The sequence below is a fragment of the Ursus arctos genome, unplaced genomic scaffold (genome assembly GCF_023065955.2).
Source record: "Ursus arctos isolate Adak ecotype North America unplaced genomic scaffold, UrsArc2.0 scaffold_25, whole genome shotgun sequence".
NCBI classification, from domain to species: domain Eukaryota; kingdom Metazoa; phylum Chordata; class Mammalia; order Carnivora; family Ursidae; genus Ursus; species Ursus arctos.
In genome coordinates, this window is record NW_026622930.1 from 28281831 (window position 1) to 28307522 (window position 25692).

Genomic DNA, 25692 nt, shown 5'->3' on the forward strand with positions numbered 1-25692 from the left:
AGAGGGCCACCACAGCCCTAATACTGTCCAACATTACCTTAGTCGTACTAAGACTAACCACCACCACGGTTTCTACTGAATCCTTACTATGGGTCACACACCAAGCCTTACAGCCACTGCATTTCATCTAACACAGCAACACTAATAGGAGTACTACTATTGTTCTAATTTGCACATGAAGTTTCTGAGGCACAGAGAGGCTAAACAGCTTGCCAAGATCACACAGCCCGTGGAGCCCGTTGATCTTGGAGCTGCTGTGCTAAATTCTCTCTCGGTAAATACTTTGATTTTTCAGCTGAACTGCTTTGTAAATGCTGGTGAGTACTTCTGCGTCCCATACCTTGACTTTGCCACCTGATTTGCCAAAGTCGTGGCACAGGAATTCGAAAATAATCTTGTTTTAACGAGAGCCTGATATAAATAGTTACTTCTGTCCTTGTTCACGCTGCACGTAAAATCACGATGTGGAGTTGCTCTGCAGAGAAAGGGAACTAAGGCTCTGGTGTACACAGTGCCCGACTGCGGAAGCTTTATGGGTTCATAGTCAGGTAGGTATTTTCATCTGACGAGGGTCTAGTTACCTGGCCCTGCCACCCCCGCCCCCGCCCCTTCGCTGCCTGTAAGAATATCAGTTTTCACACTCACAAGGGCACATGGCTGCTACATGGATCCGAGCTACAATTACTCAAATTTCCAGTTGGGCTTTCGTGAGCAGTATTTCAGCCCCAGAAGAACTTGTTTTGAGAACGGCCAATGTAGCTCTGATTTTGAGTTGGAAGCCTGCTTATCCACTTATCACACCGTGTAGAGCACAGCCCAGCTCCAGAGGGACCCCCCGTGATGCCTGCAGACAGCTGCGGAGACCATCAGAAGGCCTGCCCCTTGCCTAAGGGCCGTCTTCAGACCCGAAAACAGAACAACTGTAGCCTTAGTAGGCAATGGCTTGTCCGCGCCCCACTCTCGGCATCGCTCCCACCTGCTGGCTCTGGGAGTGAGCCAAGCTAGCTCATCGCAAGGTCTGCAGGACAGGCTTCCCTGAACGCTACCCGGCTGCACTTCTCCCTCCATTCTCTGCAGCTGCCTCTGCCTCCCTGAGCAGCAATCCTGCAAAGAGCCTAGGGAGAAGCTGTGGGTCTCCCCGAGCGCCCCAGTCCCAAGGAGAGCCACTGTGGACTGCCTTAGCAGCCAAGTCAGTGACAAGGATGCTATGCAAAGGGCCAGACCGTGAAAGAAGCATGGGCCTGGAAGGCACTTAGATCTGAGTTCCAATTCTGATGTTTCTACTGAGTGTCTGTTAATCACCTTTAATAAAAAATCAGAACTGTCAGTAACTATTTACTGCGTGCCAGCTGTGCCTGGGCCGTGCACAGTGCACTGGGGAACACGAGAGTGAGCAGGTAGGACCAGTCCCGGCCCTCCTGGAACCTGCGACTGCCTGGGCATCCAGATACACAGAAAGCAAGGTGAGAAGTGTGAGGATGTGGCCTCTCTGAGCCTCAGCTTCTTTATCTGGAGTATGGGGACCATATAACTTCTCTAGAGGATTGGCACGTGGAAGTATTGAACGGTGTCATGGAGGGTATATGGCCAGAGTCTAATAGATCCCTGCCTGGACAGAGCTAACTCCCTTTTTGCCAAGCCCCCAACTTCACCCACTCTTAATTTTCCTCCTCCAGGGTAACTTCTGTACACTCCTCCCTGGTCTGTCTCCCTTCCCCCCTAACTTCTAACTATCAAAACCACCAATGAATTATTAATAAGTCTTAACAAGGCTGTGAGAATAGAAAGAACTAGGGGGAGGTGGCCCCTGGATCTGGCCCTCCCCGAAACCCTGCCCCAGAAAGGACTGGTCAGCAACCACTGTCTTGGCTCTCCATGGCTCCACGGAATGAGCACATTGGCCAGCTTGATGGAGCCTTCTTCCCTTCCCCCAGTCCCTTCCAAAGGCTGCATCTTTCAGTGTGCTCTGCCTTTCTTCATTATGTGGAACAGGGAGCTTATTACATGTCAACAGAATGAGAAGCATTAAGCAGGAGAACGACCCCTCCTCCCTGCGCGGCAGTCACCCAGACACTGGCATCTGTCTTCCCCACTCCCGGGAGTGACACTTCTTCACTGCTCACCGTAATCGGTGTTTTCAGGCTCCCAGCAGTTCGAAGGCCAAAAGTATGGGGCCTGCAAAAGAGCACAGGTGTCAGGACTCAGAGGAAGGCCGGCACCTGCCCCCCTCTGCCCGGAGCCAGGGTCCACCCTCTCCAGCACCCAGTGAGGACCCCTCCTGGTGACGGGAGGCTCTGTCCCGTCTCTTTCGTGCTGACACTCCCCCCCAACCTTCTCCCATCCTTAATGCAGCTGAAGCTGTCAACAGTTTAACCTAGGTATTGAGAAATGAAATCCAAGGTGAGCAAAATAAATGCAAAAATGAGAAACTCAGTTTATAGGGCAAACATTTCTTATCCCAAGACAATAGAATTCAGACTGGCACAATGTACTGGGCACACAAGCTCCAAATCCCTTTTCTCCCTTTGAACTGTGTCCCCCTAAAACTGACTCATGGAAGCCCTAGCCTGCAGTCTGGCTGTCGTTAGAGTAAGGGAGTAGTTAAGGTTAAATGAGGTCACAAGGGTGGGGCCCTGAGCCCATAGGATTAGTGTCCTTAGAAGAGGAGCCGCCAGAGAGCTCGCTTTATCTCTGTCTCTGCATATGAGGAGGATACAGTGAGAAGTGGCTGTCGGGAAGCCCAGATGAGAGCTCTCACCAGAAACCTAACCCACTGGAACCTGGATCCTGGACTTCTAGCCTGCGGAACGGTGAGAAATAAATGTCTGTGGTTTAAGCCCCTCAGTCTGTGGTATTTTGCTATGGTAGCCAGAACAGACTGAGATACCCTTTGACACTGTCTGAAAAACTCCACTCCAAATCCCTTGGTGTTGACTTTGGCACAGCCCCTTATCCTCTGCCCCATTTCCCCCTAGGACAGGATCTGTGAAAAGGAGAGGACAATGGGTGGGAGGGGTGAGGCAGTGGATAGAAACTTCACACCAGGAAGGCAGCATGATAGAGGAAGAAAGATCAAGGACTTTGCCATTGGGCTCACCTATGCTCAGAGCACCTCAGTGTTCTCATCTGTCAAATGGGTGATAGTTATCTCCCAAAAGTTTGTTCTTCAGAATGAATGAGGAAATACGTGGAAAATCCCCCCTCTGCCCCCAACAATAAATGGCCCAAATAAAAGCTTGTTTAGCCTTCCCAGGGCTGGTGAGAGGTAAGTGTTGCTCCTTAAATACCCTCGGTTTTGTAGGAAGTTCCAATCTGCGATCAGATGATAAGAGAAGGTTCTTCAGGGGGAGGAGCTGGCGGGCCTACCTGGAAACGGTAAAAGGTGCCATCATCCTTCATGGTGAGAACGTGGTCTGAGATGGGAAAGATGTAGCCCTGGGCAGCTATAAGGCTTCCCAAGTGTATTGCTTCAACTGCATGGACAGGGCAGGAGAGAGAGAGGAGTATTTAGCAGGCTGTCAGAGTGCAGGGCTCCTTACCTGTAAGGCAGAAGGGCAGAAAGGCATCCAGAAGCCGATTGTCCTCACTCTCAGATAACTGCATGATTGATTGACTGATTGATTGATACCCTTTGATATCAATGCACTGGGCTGGAGGGGGCAGGTGTCAGGGGTTGGGAAGGGCCAGCATGTGTCTGGGACTCACCAGGGCCCCAGCTCTGAGAGCGTGACATTGCTTAACTTCCCCAAGACTTCCAGAAGAAAGTGGCTTCATGGTTAAGAGCAAGGGCTCTGGCACATACCCACCTGTACCGAATCAAGTTGGATGTTTCATGTAAGTGCTTACAGTGCCGGTGCTCAGTAGGTGCGGGCAGCCCTGATTCATGTTGCTAGTTTCACCCATTTATCATCCCCAGCAATGAGCATGCAGCTTCACTGCCCAGAGAGGCTCTGGACTCCCATGGCATTCCCCTATATGACAGTCCCACCGGAGATGAGGAGAGCATTTCCCTTCTCTTACGCACACAGAGTAAAACCTCCCTTTCTTACAAAATTGGAGGAAGGGCACTGCAGTGGGGAGTGGCAAAGGGAGACCGGCCTGACAGAAATATGTACATTTTTGCCACACTCAACCCATTGTTTTGTGACTTAGTACCAGCCATAAATAGATTCATGTAGTTAAGAATTTATATTTATTCTGAGCAGAGCTAAGAAAAAAAGGAACAAATCTACATGGTTCTACCATGCATGATAATCTTTCACAAATATGAAAGTACTCTTACTGGTAAAAAATGAATTTTGGGATGCGGAAATTATTGATATGCTTAAGGAGTCTCCAGGAATTATTAATTTCATAAGCTCTGACTTTTTTAAAGCAACTTGCTTTGTCTTTACTTGCAAACTTCTCAAGAGGTCGTATATAATCCAAGCATTTTGCTTATTTAGAATCACCTATCCTTCGGGAATAACCGGTGCAATCAGAATGAATGAAGTTGTAGCTTATTTACTTAGTGATGATCCGTGTCTATATGCTTCAAGAATCATGGGTCCAGCAAAAAAAAAGAAGAGTTTCATCACTGGCAGCTTCTCCTTCCCCAGGGAAGAGTGAATGAACAACATCCAGTAAGAAGGTGACTTTCACGTCACCCACGTAGGAGCTAGAACTCTCACTTCACCCTCTGTGGTTTTGCTTAGCTGTAGGCAGATGGGGGGTGAGGTGGGAGGGAGTGGCAGACGCTGGAAGAGCCTGGCTTCCTGGGGCCTTGATGTGCCTCATTTCCACCCTTCTAGCCCCAGCTGGCGAACTGTTCTAAACTCCTCCTCATCCATTTCTCGGAAGCCCAAACAGTTCCCAATACTTGGATGTCCTCCCAAGGCCATTCGAGTCTAAGAGACCTTCATAGATATGACCTTTCAGGGAAACTTCTCACATGAGGGTCGGAGGCTTCCTGAAGCCTCTTCCCCTGCCACCGGCTGGCTCAGGGCTCTCACAATACTGCTCGTGCGACTAACGACCGTAATAAATGTGTGACAGAAATACAAGGATTATTGTAGAAGGGCAAAGAACATAGTGCTACTGGAAGAGAAAAGACCGCCATGAAGAAAGGTACTCCTTAGGCGTAGCATTGTAACCAAAGGAACATTGACTTTAAATACATGGAACTAAACCGGTAGAAATGTATTCGGTCCCGTTTTTACAAGTGGACAATGGCAAGTCCAGGCTGCATGAGGGAAACATGCGGCGTGGTTAATTTGGATTCTTTCCTTAAGAGGATGTGAATTCACAGTTTCCCCCTGTGGATTAAGAAGAGCTTGACTAGAATTAAGAATTTTCACTAGTCATGGAAGTGGCCATTAATCATGATGGTGAACAAGGCTAGTGTCACTTCCACGAATGCCCTGCTTTTGTGGCATTCAGATTTCTGGCAACTATATTTCATTGAATGCCATGTAAATTGTACTGTTTCATAGTCAATAGCATATTGGGAGCATCAGATTAAAATGGAGGAATTCCTGAGCTGCCATAGTGACCCCCAGCAAGGAATCACAGACACCTAGAAAGGGAATTTTAAAAAAATCTTTAGAAAGCAGCCATTGGAAGCCATTTAATTTGGGGCAGATAGGTCTAATCCCCAAGGACATAAATATCCACATTAATGGATATTTATAAATATGACCTTCAGGCATCGAGATACTCAGTTAAAACAGGAAGTATATAAGAAACCCTGAAAAGTATTAACTAACACATAATAGTAAGCTTTACTTAGCTGCAATTTTTATTTTTCTGAAACTCCTCATTTTCAAATTATGCTGTGAAAATAAATTTTACTACTTATTTTCTGGTGGGAGGACAGATTTGGAAACTGTTTTATTGGCCAGAGTTTTGTTGTTGTTTTTCTGGTAAGGTTTTCCTAATTGGAATGCACAATTAAGGTTGGAAAAAAAAATCATTCACTTCTTGCAGAAGCAGAAAACAGAAGGAGTCTTAGCAAATAATTAAACATCTTAATTGTGGATCAGGCAATCTAATTTTAAGAGCTGGCTCTAGAAGGCTGTTCCATGATAGTTCTACAACTTATCTTTAATTGCTGTGGCTAACAAGAATTCACCTCATTTCACACGTTATTGTATCGGGCTCTTTGGCACTCTAAATAATTGCTCATTTCCTCAAAGGGTGATTTAGACTTAAAGATAGATATTCAGTCGAGAAAATAAATTAATTTTATTTGTAAATAGAGCGATTCCACATCCTGGGATTCACATTTATAAGTCCAGTTCTCAGGAGAATAGGAGAATCTAGTCTGGAACTTGTTTATGGGATGTTTCTCAATACCATGGAGGATAAAGTCAGGGTCAAGTACCTGGGTCCTCGATGGAAAGGTTCTTCATAAGCCACTGCACAATGTCAGTACCTGAAATGATAAAGCCAGTTAAACTGAAGACGTCATGGATGCTTACCCTGTGGCAGAAGAAACATGTTTACTTAAGAAAGTCCTAATTCCAACTAGCATATGCCCAGAGAGCTGGGTAATATTGACGATTTTCCATCCTAACTAACCACATCTATCCATTGGGACACTTCTGTAGTCATGGTTCTATTTGTTTCCAAAAAACCCACTTCTGATGACTCAGGATGATCTTGCGTCCACACCTCTAGGGAGTATCTACAGGAGACTCCCTGCAAATACAGATTTTGATGACTTCCCCAAAACAGGCTAGGTGAAATTTTACCACACCTGGCCCCCAGGATATTTCCTGAGGGAGGAGGCCTCTTTAGCTCCCTACCGTAACTGACAAGGCCTGACCAACACAGGTAACCTTAAGTTCCCTAAACAACAACAACAACAACAACAACCAACAAAACCTTAAAAAAAAAAAAAAAACTCCAATTTTTTCTGGTATGGACCTATTTTAAATGAAAATACCCCTGTTTCTGGGGAGAAACTTCTATGTGTTTACCAGAACCTCTTTCCTCCATTCCTTGGGTCACTAGATTATATTTCTAGACTCTTCTGCAGTTGGGTATAGATTGAGTTCTTACAATGGAATATGGCTGGAAATGACATATACCACTTCTAGGCCTGGACCATAAAAACTCCCATGTGACCCTACACACCCTTCATTCCCTATCTGCTGGCTGAATGGAGAGAACCCCAAGAACCCAGGGAGGACAGAGCCACAATGTGGAAGGAGCCTGGGCTCCTGAACAACCATAAAAATTGATGCCCATCTTGGGCTCTGACTTGATTAAAAAATAAACTTTGTTGTGTTAAGTCCCAGAAGTTGGGATTTATCTGTTTTGACATTGAGTACTACCTTAACTAATATAAAATTGTAAGAGTCAGAGGGACTTTTAAGGCTTTTCTACTCCAACCCTAGCCAATATAGGACCCGCATCTATAATACCTTGGACAGGAGGTGCCATAATCTCCACTGGGAAAAACCCTAGTACCTGGGAATCACAGATTCCCCCCTAGGCAGCCTGTCCTAGTGAAATCATCTTTGATTTCTCTGAACAGAAATTTGACCCCTTCTAAATTCCTGTCTTTGGACTTAATTTCGCCCTCTGTTGATAGAAAAACAAACCCAGACCTTCTTGCTCTGGAGAGAGTCTGTCTGATATACTATCAACATTCTTCCTGAGTTTTCTCCCCTCAAGGTGAAACATACCTGCTTCCCTCAGCTATTTCCTCCCATGACATGACCTAGAGCTCTTTTCTATTTTGGTCACAATTCTCTGAATATGTTTCCTTTTTTTTTGCCTCCCTTTGAAGACGTCGCACCTAGAGCCAATGTAGGAGTAGAGGAGTCCAAATTTCTGGAAGGTTCTGAACTTCCTGTCAATTCACCTTTGTCCCTCAACCACGTCACTTGAAACCAATGCAGATCTTCAAAGGTGGCTTTGTCACCTCAGGATGGGATGTTTGATGGAAAGCAGCCTGAAAAGGGCAACATTTCTAGATGTCTGAGTCCTGTCATGCGTGGGTCTGAGGCTTGGTGTGAGAGAGAGGATCTGCCCATAGCTCTCCTGGAACAGAGTCCTAGCTGAAAACTGGAAGAGCTAGCAGAAGTCTTTAGCGAGCATTGTCCTTTTCCCCAAAATAAAGTTTCCCAGACATATGACTGGTGTCCAGAGGTGAGAGCAGCACAGGCCCGTTTCTGTCTGGCTCTCTGGAGGGAGAATGAACCCTGTGTAGTAGACAACCAGGGCCCCATCCTACTATTTCTGTGCTCCCCCAGGCCCAGCCTCCATTGACACAGCCCTGCAAGTTCCCCCCATGTCAACCTCCAAAGCGGAACTTCTAAGCTTTCCCCCACTCTCGCTCCCGGATGGCATGTATGAGCTAAACTTTGGATCAAAACCCCTCCTGTTCATTCACATTCTTTGAGCGAAAGGAGAGTATGTCTATGTGTGCTTGTGTGTGTGTGTGTGTGTGTGTGTGTGTGTGTGTGCATCTCCTCCAAATTATACAAGTTCAACATTTGTCCTAGGAAATGAAGAACAAAGCAGAAATCAAATAAGAACTGTAATCCCAAGTTGGGGGTGGGGGAGAGACTCTAACCTGTTTTTTCCTCAAAAGAAAAATAGTTCTTTTTTGTGGGTTGCCTGGAAACGGATAGGTTTCCAGCATCAGCAACAGCTCTCCCCCGGGCAGCCGGATTATCTTTCTGCTGAGCTTGCTGAACCATTATTTATCACCTGCCAAGATTGATTACTCACCCTGGGACAATGACAGCCCTTCCTTTCCCCTGTTAATTACTGTCATCATTAATATCCATGTCACTAATTAGTATTCATTCACATTGAAACTCCTTCCTTGCTATCATATCCGTTCCCCCCTCCACCCCACCCGAGACTTCAGCACCATTGTCTAGATTTCTACCCCTTTTTGGTTTTCTGCACTCCGTGTCTGGCCTAATTGTGCTCCCCAGTCCACCAGGCCCTGGTTTGCATTCACAGAGCTGAAGGATCACATTTAAGCCCTTTTTTTTTTTTTTTTTTTGGTCAAGAAGGGAAAGTCACAAAAGCCTCTCTCCTTTTAACCTAGCCATGTGGGGACCACAGACCTGGATCTCTTGTCCCTGATGCGGCCACCGTAACAGTCAGGGTCTTCATCTGGGGACTGGTGTGAATGTCTCGAGCCCTAGTGAGGGGTGAGCTGGGCCCCCTGGCTGTCCTGGGTCCCTGCCCCCAGTCTGCAGCAGGAGCCACCTCCCCGCTGTCCCTCACCCACTGCCGGCCTGCGCGGTGGACTTCAGCGAACACAGCAATGCCTCGAGTGGGGGACATTGTCGTTCTCTTGGGTGTGAGGTGTGTTAGGCTTTCTCGGACTAACCCAGGAGGGGCCAGCCTCCGGCCTCATGGCAGGAAGTAAATGTTGCGTGTTCAGCCCCGGGGAACAAGTAAGGGAGGGAAATCTGTCATAATATTATGTCCTTTAAAAGACCTACAATTATTACCCTGCAGAATCTGACGAGAATAGTGCAAACAACCGTCAGGAGAAAGCATTTTTCTTCTTTTTTCTCTTTCCTTTCTTTTTTTCCCTCTGGCCCCCAATCATTCTTTCCCTCCTATTCTAAAAACAATTTGAAGCAGATTATTTTTCTATTCTCTCTCAAATGAATTGTTGCCCTTTGTTACCGCTGTTGGCTTGGGTTCCTATCTTAGTCAAGCTGTCCTATCAAAGACTTAAAACCACTATAGAAACATTAGGGACAAATGCAGAATAGCTACCCTTTATCCACGAAGGTTCTAAAACACTTGGCTGAAAGTTTTCTTTTTGAGGCTAATATGGTTTGTTAGTACATTTAAGTGTACATTGATATGCAGGTACGCTTCCTGTCTCTATATGTGTTGTATGTACGTATCTCAATTATGTCTTTTACATATGTGTATTGGAAGGGTGTTTGGACACAACTCAAAAGTTCTCAAGTAAGAGATTGAATAATAAATTATGGCTCATCCGTACAATACATATTTATTGAACACCTGTTGTATTAAATGAAAGAGCAGATCAAGAACAGTGCGTATGGTAAGATGACATTTAAAATTTTTTTAAATGACATTTTTACGACAGAAAATACATATTTACATTTGTGACCTATTAATTACGTATGTATAGATATATACAGGTACTGAGAGGAAAAGGTCTGGAAGAATATTTAAAGTGTTTAGGTGATCCTGGAGAGAGGGGAGGGTCAAATTATGGGAAATTTCTATGCTTCACATGTCCTTTTTATTTGGAGCTCATATTGCTTGCACACCAAGAAAAATACTTTCCACTCTCAAGAGCAGAGAGGGAGGTGCCGGCCTCTGACACCGCCGTGGACAGGCTGTGGGAATCAGGCTGCAGACACAATGTGGAGAGGGTGAGGGGAACTCTGAGCTGTTGCCCGTGGGCCCTGAGCATGTCCTGCTCCCCGGGGATAGGGCAGAGAGGAACGAAGGCGTGACTCGCAAAGCTGTCTTTTGCCTGAGGAGTAGAGAATGGGAGGCTCACTCCTAACCCTCAAGTTGTCACGCTCTCTGGCCATTAGGCCAACTCCGGAGCCTCGTGTAGACGCTAAAGGGGCTGCTCACTGTAGTCCTGGACTAAGGGTGACCGTCTGTACCCCTCAATATAAACTGGATTTGAGTAAGCCGGTAAGATCTTCCAATATTTTAGGGAGTTCTCTTTCTGGTTTGGTGGAGATCCTTACTATAAAAAGGTTCTTCACTGAACTTTGTCCTCAGGTGTTTTAAGCACCCCCAAAGATTAAGGGATACCTGGAACTGCCTCCCGAATAAGTCAAAACCTCTGAACACTTCCCCCATTCTCCCCAAAGTATTGTATCAACCGGAGCCCAGATTCGATTCTGCAAGCTTGAGAAAAGACTGGTTCCAGGCACCTGCAAATGTCAAGTCATCTGAATCTTGGTAGCTTATAAATCATAGTCCTGATAACTGAAGCAATCAAGAACTTACTTATCAATTCTCATCATTGGGGAAAGACACCTTCACTTGAGTAAACTTTCTGGAGGCCAACTGAAGATAATAAGGTCCTGCCGTGAGTGACCTCCCAGTACTTCTCAGTCAAGGTTATGAGTCAGTTCACCCTGGGATTCTCACATACTGGTCAAGATCTCTGCTGTACCTGTGAGTGAAGAGGGCAGCTTTGTGCCACCTTATTGTGTAAGTGCCACGTGCAGGCCAACACTCACAAAGGAAGGAGACATTCCCGAGTGCCCATTGTGTTCCAGGCCAGAGCCGGGCACCTGACGCTGTAATCACATATCATCTGGACAATAATTGTGCAAAATAGAATAACTACCGTACCCATTTCACAGACGAGGCCCAGAGAGGTCCAAGGCCACATACCTATAAGAGTCAAGTCTGGAATCCAGGAAACACTCATGTCAGATACCATGTCCGCTACACATTCTGCCTCTCTTACTTCTGAATAACTTTCCAAACAGTACTCAGAAGAGTAACTGGAAAAGGGATACTCTGTACTCATTTTCTTTCCTGAAGCAGAGACATTCATTTAGGGGTAATAATGATTACTACTAATGTTAGCTATTGAGCTAATAATTCATTGAGCACTTTCTATATTCCAGGCTTTGGCATGACCTTACTATAATAATCGCATGGTGTAAATAGATTATTACCATCTCCATTTTGCAGATGAGTGGAAGCACACTCTAAGTAAGGCAGCCTTTATAGTTTTAGACCTTTCTTTTTATACCTTAGTTAAAACACACACACACAGGGGCGCCTGGGTGGCTCAGTCAGTTAAGAGTCCGACTCTTGATTTCAGCTCAGGTCACGATCTCAGGTTCCTGGGATCGAGCCTCATGTCGGGCTCCATGCTCAGCAGGGAGTCTGCTTGAGAATCTCCCTTTCCCTCTCCCTCTGTCCCTCCCCCCTCAAATAAATAAACAAATCTTTAACACACACACACACACACACATACACACACACACACACACAATGCAACAATTAGCTAGCAGGGAAAGTTGAACTTACTTAAGAGATGTTAAACTTTAGGACTTGGGAGGGTGGGCACAGTGAATATCTGGCAGGGAGACGGGAGAGTCAGGAGGCAGAACTGTGTGCCCTGACAAGTCTAGTGGCATTTTGAAGACTAGTATTTGGTCAAGGGGCTTGAGTTTTTCCAAGGAAAAGCACGACAAATTTCACAGATACATGCTTGTTTACCAAGCATACGAAGCAGGAAAGCACAGTGTTTATAAAGGCAGACTGGAGTTCAATTCATGCTGTGTCACAAACTGTGTGACCCTGGGCAGGTCTCTGAACCACCCTCCACCCCAACCTGCATTCCTTCGTGGGTCGATGGGGGAAATACTGGCTACTCAGGGGGTAAAGTAAGATTGCATATCCAAGGAAGTGCCCTATGTGCCATGCCAGCGCAGCGCCGGGGACGGAGGGTTAGCACACGTTCGCTACGGGGAGCAGCTGTGTGTTAGGGACCTCGTATTGGAGCCAAGTGTCTAATCAAGTCATCTGCAGGCCCCCAGGAAGCAGCAGCAACTAGGAACTTCTGAGGGCAGAAGGCGGGGCAGGTGCCCTCACCCCGCTGCAATTCAGTCCAATATAATGTACTGAACCTCATTCTTGTTCTGTGTGTGCTGGTCCCAGACATCCCCACACCCGCTTCCTCTCCCTTCTCTCCTTTTCTGCCTCATGGACCACCTTTCCACTCCCAGAAGGCACCACGGTCCATCCAGCTGCAGGGCCTTTGCATCAGCGATTCCCTGGGCCAGTGACACTCTTCCCTTTCTCCACTTCTGCCTCGAGCTGACTCCTGCATGTCCTTTGGCCCTGACTGCCTGAGGAAAGCCTTCACTCTCCAAACCAGGTCCAGTCCTTTGGCTTTCACTCGCAGAGAATGGGGTTCCTTCTCCATCTGGAATTTGACATCGGCAATGTGAGTATTTGATCAACGTCTGCCTTCCCCTCTGTACTAGCTTCCTGGGGCTTCTGTAACAAAGTACCACCAAGGGAGGGGCTCAAAGGGCAGAAATGGATTGGTTCACCGCTCTGGAGGCCAGCCCCTGCAATCAGGGTGTTGGCTGGGTTGGTTCATCTGAGGGCGGGGAGGGAGAATCTATCCTGTTCCAGGCCTCTCTCCTTGCTTCTGCAGGTTGCCGGCAGCCTTGGCGTTTGCTGCCTTGCACACGCATCACCTGATCTCTCCCTTCATCTTCGCATGGCCCTCTCCCTGCACGGGTGCCTCGGCGTCCAACTTGTCCTTTTCAGGGGGGCACCAGAGTAAGGGATCAGGGCCCACCCTCACTAGTTCATATTAACTCATCACCTCTGTGCAAACGAGGTCACACTCTGAGATATTGGAGGTTAGGACTTCAACATATGAACTTTTGGGAAGACATAATTCAATGCCAGCACTCGCTGAACTATCACTCTGGGACAGCAGGACTCTGTCACACTGTCCTCTCTCTGGCACCGTGCGAAAAGCGGGCATGGAGTTGGGGTTTCATAAATGCTCACTGAGCAGCAGTTATATTCAAATAGACATCATATAACATGTATCCATCCATATGCACATATTCACTATATTTAAACAATTCCTCTCAATTTTTGTGACCCCCGAAAACCTCATCACAAACCAGCACCGATGTGGGCGGGCATTTTGCAACCACTGCTTTCAAGGACAGTGTCGGGGGTTCTCACCCATTGATAGGGTTCTGTTTCAAAAGTCACCTCTTTCCTTGTATAAAGAAAGCTTAACAAATGAACGCTTGAAAAAATATTAGGCAGCAATCCAGGCCTCCTTCTTTTCTTTATGCAACCCTGGCTGTCAGCTGAGGAGGACGGTGAGCACAGGAAAGGCAGTCTTTGACTCTCTACCTTGGGACTGACGGCCACCGTCCCCCTCCCAGCTCTCTGCCTGTCCCTCTGCTCACTCCACTGGCTTCCCCACCCCAGAGTTCAAACTGCCTTTGACTGGCTTTGATCCACTGCGTGTTTCTCCCTTCTTCACAGGCTTCCGCAGAGACTGACTTGGTTTTGAACAGGTTGGAGGAATGAAATCCAGACACGCCAAATATAATTTTGAACCCAGTGGGACCCATGCATTGCCACCGTATCCACTCCTAAACCAGGGCCTGGCAGGGCCACCTCCCTGAGGTTTTCTTCCAGGCCAGGCCAATCAGCTTGCTGACCTCATTGGGCGTGTGGCCACTGCACCCCTCAGTGACCCAGGGCCCACACAGCAGGAGGGAGGACCAGCAGCTGGGAACCCCCTGGTGAGTCTCCCCCCAAGCCCAGCCTCCCTGCTCAGATTCTGTGTTTCCCCGTTCTCTGAAATTTAAAGCTTCCCTGTGCATTATGAAAAATAATAGGGGGCAGGAGACCAGGCGAGGTTATTACCAACTCATAAATCAACCAGGAGGCTCTGAGGGTTGTGGCGAGGTGTCTGAGATGGGCCCCCCGGTTTGTTATCTCACCCAAGCCCCCACGATTGATTCATAACCTCATAACCCTCCTGCGTCCCAATCCCAGGCCTTATTTCTAATTGTCAGCAGCCGAGTACATGATTTGCAAGAGGAAGCGGTGGAGGCAGGCGTGGGGGTGGAGGAGAGATTAGTTTTGTCAATCAAAAGCATCCAGGGGAGGTTGGGGAGCACTCAGGATTTAGCTTCACAATCAGCTTATTAAAGAGAAGGCTGAACATAGTTACACTGATTGGGCCTCAGTGCGGGGAGAGGGAGGACCCGGCCACTGGGAGTTGTAGGCTCTGTTCCCTGAGGGTGGTGGCCGCGGAGGCCCGCCTTCCGCTCAATCCAAAGGCAGGAGTGATGGGCAAGCAGACTGGGGGCTCCTGGGGAGCCGTGAGCTAATGCCAGGCCCTCCAGCAGCACCCATCAGAGAGCATTACGAATGTTCCGAGGGCGGCCGAGTGTTGCGGGGAGGATCCGGGGAGGGCCGGAGGGGACTGGCAGGCTGCATGGCTTCCCAGCATTGTGTAATGGTTGTCTCCTTTGTGCAAATTCTGGATCTGAAATGTGGTTCATGAACACATGAATTTATATTTAAGCTGATCTGTGGGGCTAAGTCTCTCTTGAGGGGAGCAGGAAGGAAGAGCCTTTATGATGCCCAGGTCTGCAGGCTGCTGTCACTTCTCCAGAATGTGAGCCAGCCGTCTGCATTATTTCAGCAATTACCCTGATCCAGTTCCACTGCAGGCTTTGAAGTTTCAAGTCTGCAAAGTGCACTGGACATCTGCCACCACCGTGGGATTGGCGAGGTGTGCACAGCAGGGCGTGTGAGCAAGCCTGACTTCAAGCAGAGTCTGGGACACACAGGCTCGTGAGCAAAGATTTTATCGGTTTTGCACTAATTCTACCCCAGTCCCCGGGAGCTGGCTCCTGAGCTTTGTCAGAGAACAGCTCCCGTGTAGTGGAGCAAATTTTTGCAATCAGACAGACCTGGGTTCAAGGCCTGGCTCCGCCCCTTTTTAGAGCATCACCTTGGATGAGTTACCCTACCATACGGAGCCCCAGTTTACCCACCTGCAAAATGGGGTCAACCACAGAACTGACCTCACATTCTGTTATGGCTCTTAAAATGAGGTAATAGAACAGATACGACCCAAGTCTACTTTTCACCTACAACCAGTGTGGACCCCTCCATCTGCGCAGACTGGAATCTGGAGCTGATCTCCCAGGGAAAGATCCCCAATCTGGAATCAAGCCTCTTTCACCGCTTCTCCCCAGGCCCATGTTACAGGCCCTCCGGGGAGCTCGCCACTGGTTCTAATGTGGCTCTTCTGAGCTTCTCTGTCTCCTTTCATTCAGATGGATGAGCCCGCCTTTGTTTTTTATTTTTAATATTATTTATTTATTTATTTGAGATAGAGAGAGCATGAGAGCGGGAGAGCACAGCAGGGGAAGGGAGGAGAGGCAGAGGGAGAGGGATGAGCTGACTCGATCCCAGGACCCTGGGATCATGACCCGAACTGAAGGCAAGATGCTTAACCGACTGAGCCACCCAGGCGCCCCGAGCCCATCCTTTCAAACTTGGTCTGGGGTCTTCTCTATCAGCGAGAGATTTACTCCCAGATCCACTTCCAGTTCTTGAGGCAAAACACCAGGAGAAGCCCTCCAAGACCCCTACCCCAGCTACAGCCCAGCCCTAGACTGGCTTCTCCCACAGGAGCGGCTCGGAGGCCAGTGGTCGGGGTGCGAATCCAGGTGCCCCCTTCCATCTGCTCTGTGACCTTGGGGATGTGTCTTGCCCTTTGAAAGCTTCAGTTCCTATAAGATATGAAAAAAGCACAGTCTAAGAGGGTAGACATGCGCCGATGTGTCCTTCAGTACACAGCAAATGATGCGTACGTGCCGACTTTATGATTGTTGTTGCTGTTGCTTCGACGGGCACGTTCCATTCGTCCACCTGCAGTGATGAATATTACATTGCTGTCCTTAAACAAAGGTGCACAGTGGGCCGCAGAGACTCTGCCTGGAGTGTCTGTGGGGTGCTCTGGGGCCACAGGCAGGGAGCGTGTCGGTCCAGCGGACCCAGTGTCAGGAAGCAGGTGCTTGGGATCAGTGGGAAATGCTGAGAAAAGACTGGCTGAGGGGGAGTGGAGGACGCGGAGCCAAGGGCTCTATGCGAGCAGCCTGAAGCAAGCACACGGATGCCATCTGGGACACCTAACATTTATATCGAGGTCAAGGTGGATTAACAGCAAGTCTCCGCGAAAGGGAAGAGTCCCAGGAGGGCCAGGAGGCAGCAGCATGTGCTGGTCTCACTCGCGCGCAGAGCACTGTAGCTCGACACCAAAGGCTGACAGTCAAGTGTGGATACGAGCAAGCAGCAGGCTTAAGAGCTAAAGGGAAATGATCTCAGAGTTGTTGAGGAATGAGCTCATGTTTTCCCAGCATAAGGATGCTGGCCTTGCCCTCCGTTCTGCTCTCAACCTGAGCCTCATGGCCTCTGCCAGCATTGCCGTGAGCCCTGCTGGGCCAGCCCACAGCCCCTATACCTCCGCTGCCAGAGAGGCCCCCCGGAACCCAGAAGGAGAGCGGCACCCCCCATTGTTTCCCTGCCTCCCCACCTTTCAGGGGGGGCGGGAGGCTCTGGCTTCTCTGGGGTCTGCTGCCATCTTGCCTCCCCAGGAGCCCTCTCCCTCGACTCCACCAAGACTGATGGCCTTGAGTGCCGAAGGCAGAGAGCTGGGCTATCTGACGGTGGGGAGGTGTTGGTACCAAACACAAGCAGGGGCCGGAGCGACAGGAGCTGGTCAGGCCTGTGTGTCCTGCCCTTGCTGGGGACAGGCCTGGGCCCTGGGTAACCAGGAGGCGGGATGGCACTCTCCGCGTGGTCATTAGTAAGACACAATGGCTGGGCCCCGAGGGGAGCAGGCAGCAGCCAAGCCACACCCCCCGCCTTTGCCACCCCACTCTGGCTCCTGACATCCCTCACTCCTGTTCTTCTTCAGCCAGAGACGCAAGGGGCTGGGCCTGGCTTTGGAGGATTTGAGGGAAAAGTGAAGTGGCCACTGAATGAAGGGGAGTTTTGAAAGTCTATCATTCAGACATGTCTTCCCCGCCTTTTCTGGTTTCAGCAGGCCGGGTTCTTAGATCAGTCACACACCCACATGTGGGGACAGGGAAGGACACCGAGGGAGGGGACGGAGGTCCCTGAGGCTTGCAGGGCTCCGTCAGAGTCCCATTCCAGCTTTCCCTGCCCCCATCCCCTCCCAGTGATTGCACATGCCCCATTAGCACTTACGCTGTACGTGCACGCCCATGCACACCCACCCACACTGTCCCCACTCACAGAGCTGACACGCACTCAGTCACACATGCCCTCATGCTCACACACACTCACACGCTCATACACTGTCACACACTCATGCTCATACATTCACATCTCACACACTCACACATGGTCACACACCGTCACACACACTCATGCTCATACACTCACATGCTCACACACTCACACACGTTCACACACGCTCACGCACTGTCACACATACGCTCATAGACTCACATGCTCACACACTCACACATGGTCACACACTGTCACACACACGCTCATACACTCACATGCTCACACACTCACACACGCTCACACACGCTCACGCACTGTCACACATACGCTCATAGACTCACATGCTCACACACTCACACATGGTCACACACTGTCACACACACGCTCATACACTCACATGCTCACACACTCACACACGCTCACACACGCTCACATGCTCACACACACACTCTCATATTTCATAGTCCTCTCATTGCTCCTGTAATACGTCCCCATCCCTAAAATCCTGACAAATGACAAAAAGAAGTTTAGGTTCAGAACAAATTTTGAAGAAAGAGCAGTTTTTATCTATAGAAACCTAAGTAATACGGAGTATAGGCCAAGGTCAGTAGGCCTCATATGGTCACAGGTGCCGTGAGCCCCCTTGCTGGGAGTCATCCTGACTGTCCCCGTGCAGCGGCTGCAGAGGAAAACAGAGGGGCCGAACCCAGCCTGCAGAAGGGAGAAATCACTGCATTCCTCTCCAAGATGTCGAACACATTTTCTCTTTTAAGCTTCTAGATGATTTTGGTTAAGGGGTGGTCTTGGCGCTGGGGGCAGGGGTTGGGGTATTAGATGGGAAAAGGAAGGCCAGAAAGAAAAGCATAAGAGCCACGACCGCAAGCAGGCAGGCTGAGAGTAGAAAGTATGGTCATGCGGACGCTGTGTCAGTGAGGTCCTGGACGGGAGCGGGGGACCCTCGTAAACACCAGAGTTGGGGAGCATGCAACGACGGCGCTGTAGACAAAGGGGTGGTCAGGTTAAGGGATGGTGAAGCAGTCTGGAGCCAGAGCGTCAGCTGGAGAAGTTTCTACCACTAGGTCCAGCAGGACAGGAAGATAGAGCAGTTATGGAAACCCGGACGAGAGGCTACTGTAGGAGAGGGTGGCTGGACGGGAGCCGCGGCGTCTGGGAGAACACAGTCAAGATTGGACCGAGGTCTACGAGGAACACATGCTGTGACCTCTCCTTCCCTACACTGATGTCCCGTGGGTGCCACCCAGGGGTTGAATCCGTCGTAGCCAGAAGGCACAAAGGGGCTGCACACACACCAGCCCTAAGTCACCGCCACAAGACACCTGAGCCTTCACTCAGATGCTCCCATTTTACAGCTGGGGAAATGGAGGCTCAGAGCCTCATGGCTTCTTTGTTTTTTCATTCTGTTGAGCTCCTGCTCTGCCCCCTGCTGTTCTCATCTGGCGGTGTGACTGCCTCTCCAAGCTCACACCTTCACGGAGAAGTCAGACAGTTAAGGAGCAAGCCAGGCAAAGACAGCAACCACTACCAACCAGTGCAATAGTGAAGACGAAAGCGGGTGACGGGAGAGAGGCAGACTGTGGGCTGTGGAGGCTGGGAGGTGAGCGGATGCCGTTTGCCCGCGGGCCTGAGCAGCAGGAAGGACGGGTGGTGTGAGTGTTTGGAGGAGCAGCAGGGATGCCAAGCCCCCGAGTGGGACGGAGCAGAGGGCAGGCTGGAGCTGAGACCGAAGAGGGATGGGCCACAGCACCCAGGGAAGCCTCTGGAGGGCTCTGAGAAGGGGAGGGATCTGAGGTGGGTTTTCATTTCTTTTAGGTATTTATGTATTAATTTTAAAGTTTTTTATTTGAGTGAAGTTGCTACAGCATGTTACATTAGTTGCAGGTGTATAACGTGGTGATTCCACAAGTCTATCTTGACGCTGTGCTCATGACAAGCGTGACAGCTGCTGCCGTCATACAGCACTGTGACAATACCATCGACTACATTCCCTGAGCTGTGCCCTATGTCCCTGTGACCTCCTCATCCATAACCATAAGCCTGCATCTCCCACGAACAGGACGGAGCTTCCTCAAAAAATTAAAAATAGAAATACCATATGATCCGATAATTCTACTACTGGGTATTTACCCAAAGAAAATGAAAACATTAATTTGAAAAGTTATCTGCACCCCTATGTTTCCTGCAGTGTTATTTACAACAGCCAAGATATGGAGGTGCCTGTCCATAAACAAACAGGTAAGGAAGATGTGGTATGTCTACACAACGGACTGTTACACAGCTGTAAAAAGGGATGAGCTCTTGCCATGGGGCATGTTTTTCAAAGATGGTTTTGGCTGCTGGGAGGAGGGATTATAATAAAAGGACAGGAGCAGAAGCTGGGAGATGGGCTAGCAGTCGTTTTCAGCGGGCTGGGGGAATCTGGTGCTGGCTGGGCTCCGTGGTGGCAGTGGGTTGAGAGAAGCAAGTGGAGTCCAGTCTACCTTGGAGGCAGGGCTCCTGGTCCTCTCTAATGGATGGAACATGGAGTCTCAGAACAAGAGGAGTCAAGATTGACTCCCAGGTTTCTAGCTTAACTAATTGCATGCCCAGTGGAACTCAGACTGCCTGAGATACAGCAGCAGGCTGGGGAGGAAGCCTGACTGATCCTTTGTTGGCCATGTCTTGTCTGAGATTGATACAGAGTGGCCATCTGCGTGGAGATGTCATGTTGGCCATTGGACAAATGAGTCTGGATTTTTTAGGGGGGAGAACAGGCTGGGGATGCCATTTAGGAGTGATTGGTGTGTAGGAATGCACCTCTAGCAGGGGTGCTGGATAAGGTCAACCATGGAGAAAATGTAGACGAGAAGAGAAGCACATTGGAGTGAAGCCCTTGGCTCGTAAATGGTGCAGCCGACAGGGGACACAAGGCTGTCCTTCCTCAATCTGAAATGCCTTCCATTACTCTGAATGCCCGGGCCTCTCTCTTCTGCGACTTCTCCTGTGATCATGGCACTTCACTGCCTTCCTCGGGAGACAGCAGGAAAAGGAGCTCCCACACTGGATCCTCTCTGCCGGGCTCCACCGGAACCTGCCGTGAGAGGTGTTAGAACTCCTGCCCAGGTCTCCATCCGGAGGGAATCCATACTACCCCCATTTACGGCCCCTGACAGCTCTGTCCAGTGACCAAGCCAAAGAGACAGTTAGGATTCGGGTGTTCTCCTCTGATTTATGACAAGTTGAACCATGTTTTCTGGCTTTTCTAACACTAAATTATAGCTGACTCCCTGAAAGCATCTGACTCTGGAGGCGGCCTGTGGCCAAGCACTGCTGTGTGAACGCTGCTTCTGAGCGGCCACAGTCACTCAGCCTGGGAGGTGACTTCAAGGTCCAGATCCCACCCATATTAGAAGACTTTGGGGTGGAAAGGGGTCAAGAGCCAGGTGTCTTTCTGATGTGAAGCTTCATTTCATACCAATCAACTCCAGACAGAAGCTGGCTTTTGTCTAGGGAAGATGCTGAGAAAATTCCCAAATGAAGAAACCCTGCGATAACTAGGAAAGAATAAGTATAAAACCCAACATGAGTTTCTTCTTTCTGGCCCCATTGACTCATCACCGCCCCTGCCCCACATGCTGGATATTGCCAAAATGGAATAGGTTTGAGGTGGTCAATAATTAAAGATATTGCTAGAATTAATAAAGAGAATACAACAGGGTGAACAGGGAGATCTGCATGAGGAACCCGAGCCAAGGAGAGCTGCTATAAATGATCAAAGAATTTAGTTTATGATTCCTGGAAATAAGAAAATGATAAAGTCAACGCACTCATTTCTTGGTCTGTCTTCTCCATTGGGGCATATGACAATCCCAAAGGAGAGAGATCCCTGTCTCCCCAGCCCTGCCTCCCTGACTCATTGCACAGAGCACATCATAGGTTTTCAATAGATATCTGATGAATATATTACAGAGTGTTGCCCAAAATCGATGATTTGCTTGTGGTGTAGCTAATAACGACGCCATTTTTTCTTCCAGATGTTGGTTTTGATATGGTTGGTTACTTCTTAGGGCCACTACTGCATCTCGATAGTAAGGCAGGCCAGATAGATCTTCGTATGGAAAGTTACACTTTGCTGTTTACTATTGCAGATGATTTGTGTGTGTGTTAAAGATGAGGGGCCAGCCCAAGGTCTTATTTTTCAGTTATTTAGGACTAGCCCATTCTTGCCCACCCTGAATTCTCCTGGTGCTATTAGAGTAAAATATGGTCGAAGCTCTGAAAGAATTGTTAAAGCCGAGATTAATACTGAGGTTGTGCAGCTCAGCCTATGGGCAGAACTAAAGGCTGGTGTCTGATCAATATGTGATAAAAACCCTGTCCATTTTTCTACATTTTCTCAGCGGTGGTCATACCCATGCTGATGGGACGGTCATGAACTGAGAGAGCCAGACTTGGGGTTTATTAAGTAGAGGATTGTGTATCATTTTGAGGGATTGAGACTAGGTTCAGCTGCACATTCCAGAAGAACAAAAAACAAACAAACAAACAAGCAAAAAACCAACCAAACAAAATGACAGTGACTTAACCAAGACAGAACTGTATTTGGTAAAAGAAGTCTAGAGGTGGTGGTTCCATAGGTCCTCAGGAATCTATGCCTTGATGTTTCTCTTCTACCCTCCTGGTGCTTGGCGTCCATCCCCAAGGTCACTTGATGGTTCAGAAAGTCTGCCAAAGCACCAGGCATCACCTCCCAGCTTCAGGCAGGAGGAAGAAGGAAAGGCACAAGAGCTACAGAGTGCCTTTCCCAGTGAACATACCTCCCTGCAAGCACATTTTCCTAGAGTCCCTTACTCTATTTACGCATTGTGAAACACAGAACAATGGCTCCCCAAAGATGCCCATGTCCTAATCCTTGTGACTATCTACCTTACATGGCAAAAAGGACTTTGCAGATATGATTAAGGCACTCAAGATGGAGAGATTCCTGGACTCTCCAGGTGGGACCAATGTAATCACAAGGATCTTTATAAGAGAGGTAGGGGTGTCAGAGAGAGGATATATGATGACAGAGCCGGGGGGGGGGTGTGCATGAGAGAGCGAGAGAGAGAAAGAGAGAAAGAGAGAGAGAGAGAGAGAGAGGGAGAGAGAGAAATGCTAGCTAGCTGCCGGCTTTGAGGATAGCGGAAGCCTATGGATGAAGGAATGCAGGCAGCCCCTGGAAGCTGGGAAAGGCAAGGAAACACACTTACCCCCAGAACTTCCAGAAGGAACGTTGTTCTGCCAACAGCTAGGTTTTAGCCCTCGAAGACCCATGTCAGACTTCTAACCTCCAGGACGGCAAGATAATACATATGTATTGTATTAAGCCCCTGAATTTGCTGTAATTTGTTGCAGCTGCGATAGCAAACCATACACGTCTTTGGCCAGAACTCAGTTACTGACCACATCTCCCTTTAAGGGAAGCCGGGAAATAGTCTTTTACTCTGGGCAACACTGTGCTCAGCCAAAAATGGGGCTTTCTTACCAAAGAGGGAAGGAGAAATAAGTGCTGGGGTCAGACTTCCAGGTGGGGCTGTTACGCAAACAGAAGGGTCTCTATATTTAGGAAGGAAGAAAAGCATTCTTCTCAAAACAGAACTGGCCACACTTTGAATCTATAGTGAGGAAATATACCTAAAAAGGTAGCATAAAAACTTGAGAAGTATTGTGGCAACTGACTTAAAAAAGGGTTTTAAGTAATTCTTTTGGCAGAATATTTTCTATCATGCCTATTTTAGCTGAAATAATCAGATACACCGTGGCCTATAGGATTGTCTGAGCCCAGCTGCGAAGTCTGTAGCCGACAACTGGGCTTTGAATTTGAGAGAAATAGCTCATTCGGTTATCAGTAAGACTTTTGGTCTCCAAAATTTCTCTTGTTAAAGTCAGGCCATGAGTAACTATAGCTCGAAATCTACTTTCTCTCTTGTTCCAGCTAGTTGCAAGGGCTGACACAAAAATTATAGGTAGGTCAGCAAAAAGTACATGGAAAATATAGTTGGTACATCACAGATGCTCAGTAGATTTCTTTCTTGAATGGATGAAGGAGTAGGTGAGCAGGTGAACAAACATATACACTTAATGGATTTCAGGATGGTTTCATCCTCTCAGTCAACAGGAGAGCCTCCTATGTCTTAGGATTAAGTGAACTGCTGGGTTCAAAGCCTGATAAGATGCTGTTCCTATGCTCAGGGGCTCATAATTCCAGGAGGATGATGGGCAAGTAAACAGATGATTGTTCTTCAATGCATTGAATGCGTTGATAGCTCTATTTGCAGGACACTAAGAACATGGAAAGGACACCTACATCAGCCCTAGTTGCCAGGAGCACTTTGCTGGAGGAGGTGATGCTTGAGTTGAATCTTAAAGGACAAATTGGAATTAGCTAGTAGGGGGATGGCATTCCAGCAGAGAGAGCAACGTGTGCAAAGCCGCAGAATCAGCAAACACTGATAAAGTGCTTACTCTATGTCAGGCCCTGTTCCAAACACTACACAAATTAACTCATTTATATGCACAGAAACCTGATGAAGCAGGTCCTGTCATTATTCCCATTTTACAGGTGGAGAAAGTGAGGCAGAGAGGTTAGGTACCTTGCCTGAGGTCACATGGTCTGTGAAGTTGGGATTTGAATCTAGGCACGTTGGCTCTAGGACCCATGCTCAAGTCAATCATTTGTATGGCTCCAGAGAAGGGTCGAAGAGTAGTGGAGGGTGTGAATAAGGAAGCAAGCAAACCCAGACCTCAGAAAGCTACAGACACCATTAAGGATGAGCTCCTTCTAAATCCTACTTCAGAAGCAGAAGTACTTTATTTTTTTTTATTAAAAAAAATTTTTTTTATTATATTATGTTAGTCACCATACAGTACATCCCTGGTTTCTGATGTAAAGTTCGATGATTCGTTAGTTGTGTGTAACACCCAGTGCACCATGCAATACGTGCCCTCCTTACTACCCATCACCAGCCTATCCCATTCCCCCACCCCCCTCCCCTCTGAAGCCCTCAGTTTGTTTCTCAGAGTCCATAGTCTCTCATGCTTCATTCCCCCTTCTGATTACCCCCCCCTTTCTTTATCCCTTTACTTTAACCAGGGTGAGATGAATTCTTCTGTTCTGCCCACCTAGAGAAGGAGGGGTGGACAGGAGCAAGGACCAGGTGGGATCCTCAGGGATGTGTGCTGAGGCTACAGTCTTGAGGGAGGAATGGTGTTTTCTGATGCAGACTGGAGATTATAAATAGATCTGGTTAAGGCAATGATGCCAGGTCTCTCCCAGGATCTTTACTCTTGGATGTCTTACCTTCCTCATGACCTTTTCTCTTCTATGTTGTAGCCAGGAAGCCAGCTCACAGGGCCCATTGCTTATGACATGTCTTTACCCCCAGAAGGTGAGAGATGAGGGCAGAGGCTCTCCTTCTCTCTTGAAATGACACCTGTCACTCCCTTGGACCATGTAGTTGCCAGAACAGAACCTGCCATTGATGAACTAGGAAACCAGACTTGAGACAAGGCCAGTGGATAACGTCCACCAGGATTACCAAGGCCAAGTTCAAGAGCGAACCAGAGGCAGAAAGAACAGATAATGTGAAACCATAGCAAATGGGGAAACACAGAAAACAGTGATAAAAACCAAGTGGATGTTGTAGACAAGCCAGCATTAGGGAGTCAAGGATCACAGAGAAATGGGGGGCCCAGATACAGCGGGAAGTCCAGCAAGGATTCAGGGGAGCAGAGATGCCAGAGACACAGCAGAGGGTGCTGAAGATGTGAATTAAAAATTCAGAAGCACGGCAACAAGAATCCTTCCAAGCCTACCCCCTCCCTGTACCCCCTCTCCCACTAGAGAAGCAATAG

The 25692-nt window shown here is 48.4% G+C and overlaps 1 protein-coding gene across 19 annotated transcripts in view; it reads right to left on the bottom strand.

Moving 5' to 3' along the window:
* RGS6 (regulator of G protein signaling 6) overlaps positions 1-25692 on the bottom strand; it is a 581147-nt gene that overhangs the window by 121063 nt on the left and 434392 nt on the right. For all 19 annotated transcript variants that reach the window (XM_057318706.1, XM_048220080.2, XM_048220081.2 and 16 more), the window contains exons 4-6: positions 6362-6412; positions 3367-3473; positions 2124-2175 (exon numbers count right to left, since the gene is read on the bottom strand). In XM_057318706.1, the coding sequence (XP_057174689.1) occupies positions 2124-2175; positions 3367-3473; positions 6362-6412 (210 nt within the window). The remainder of the gene's footprint in view (positions 1-2123; positions 2176-3366; positions 3474-6361; positions 6413-25692) is intronic.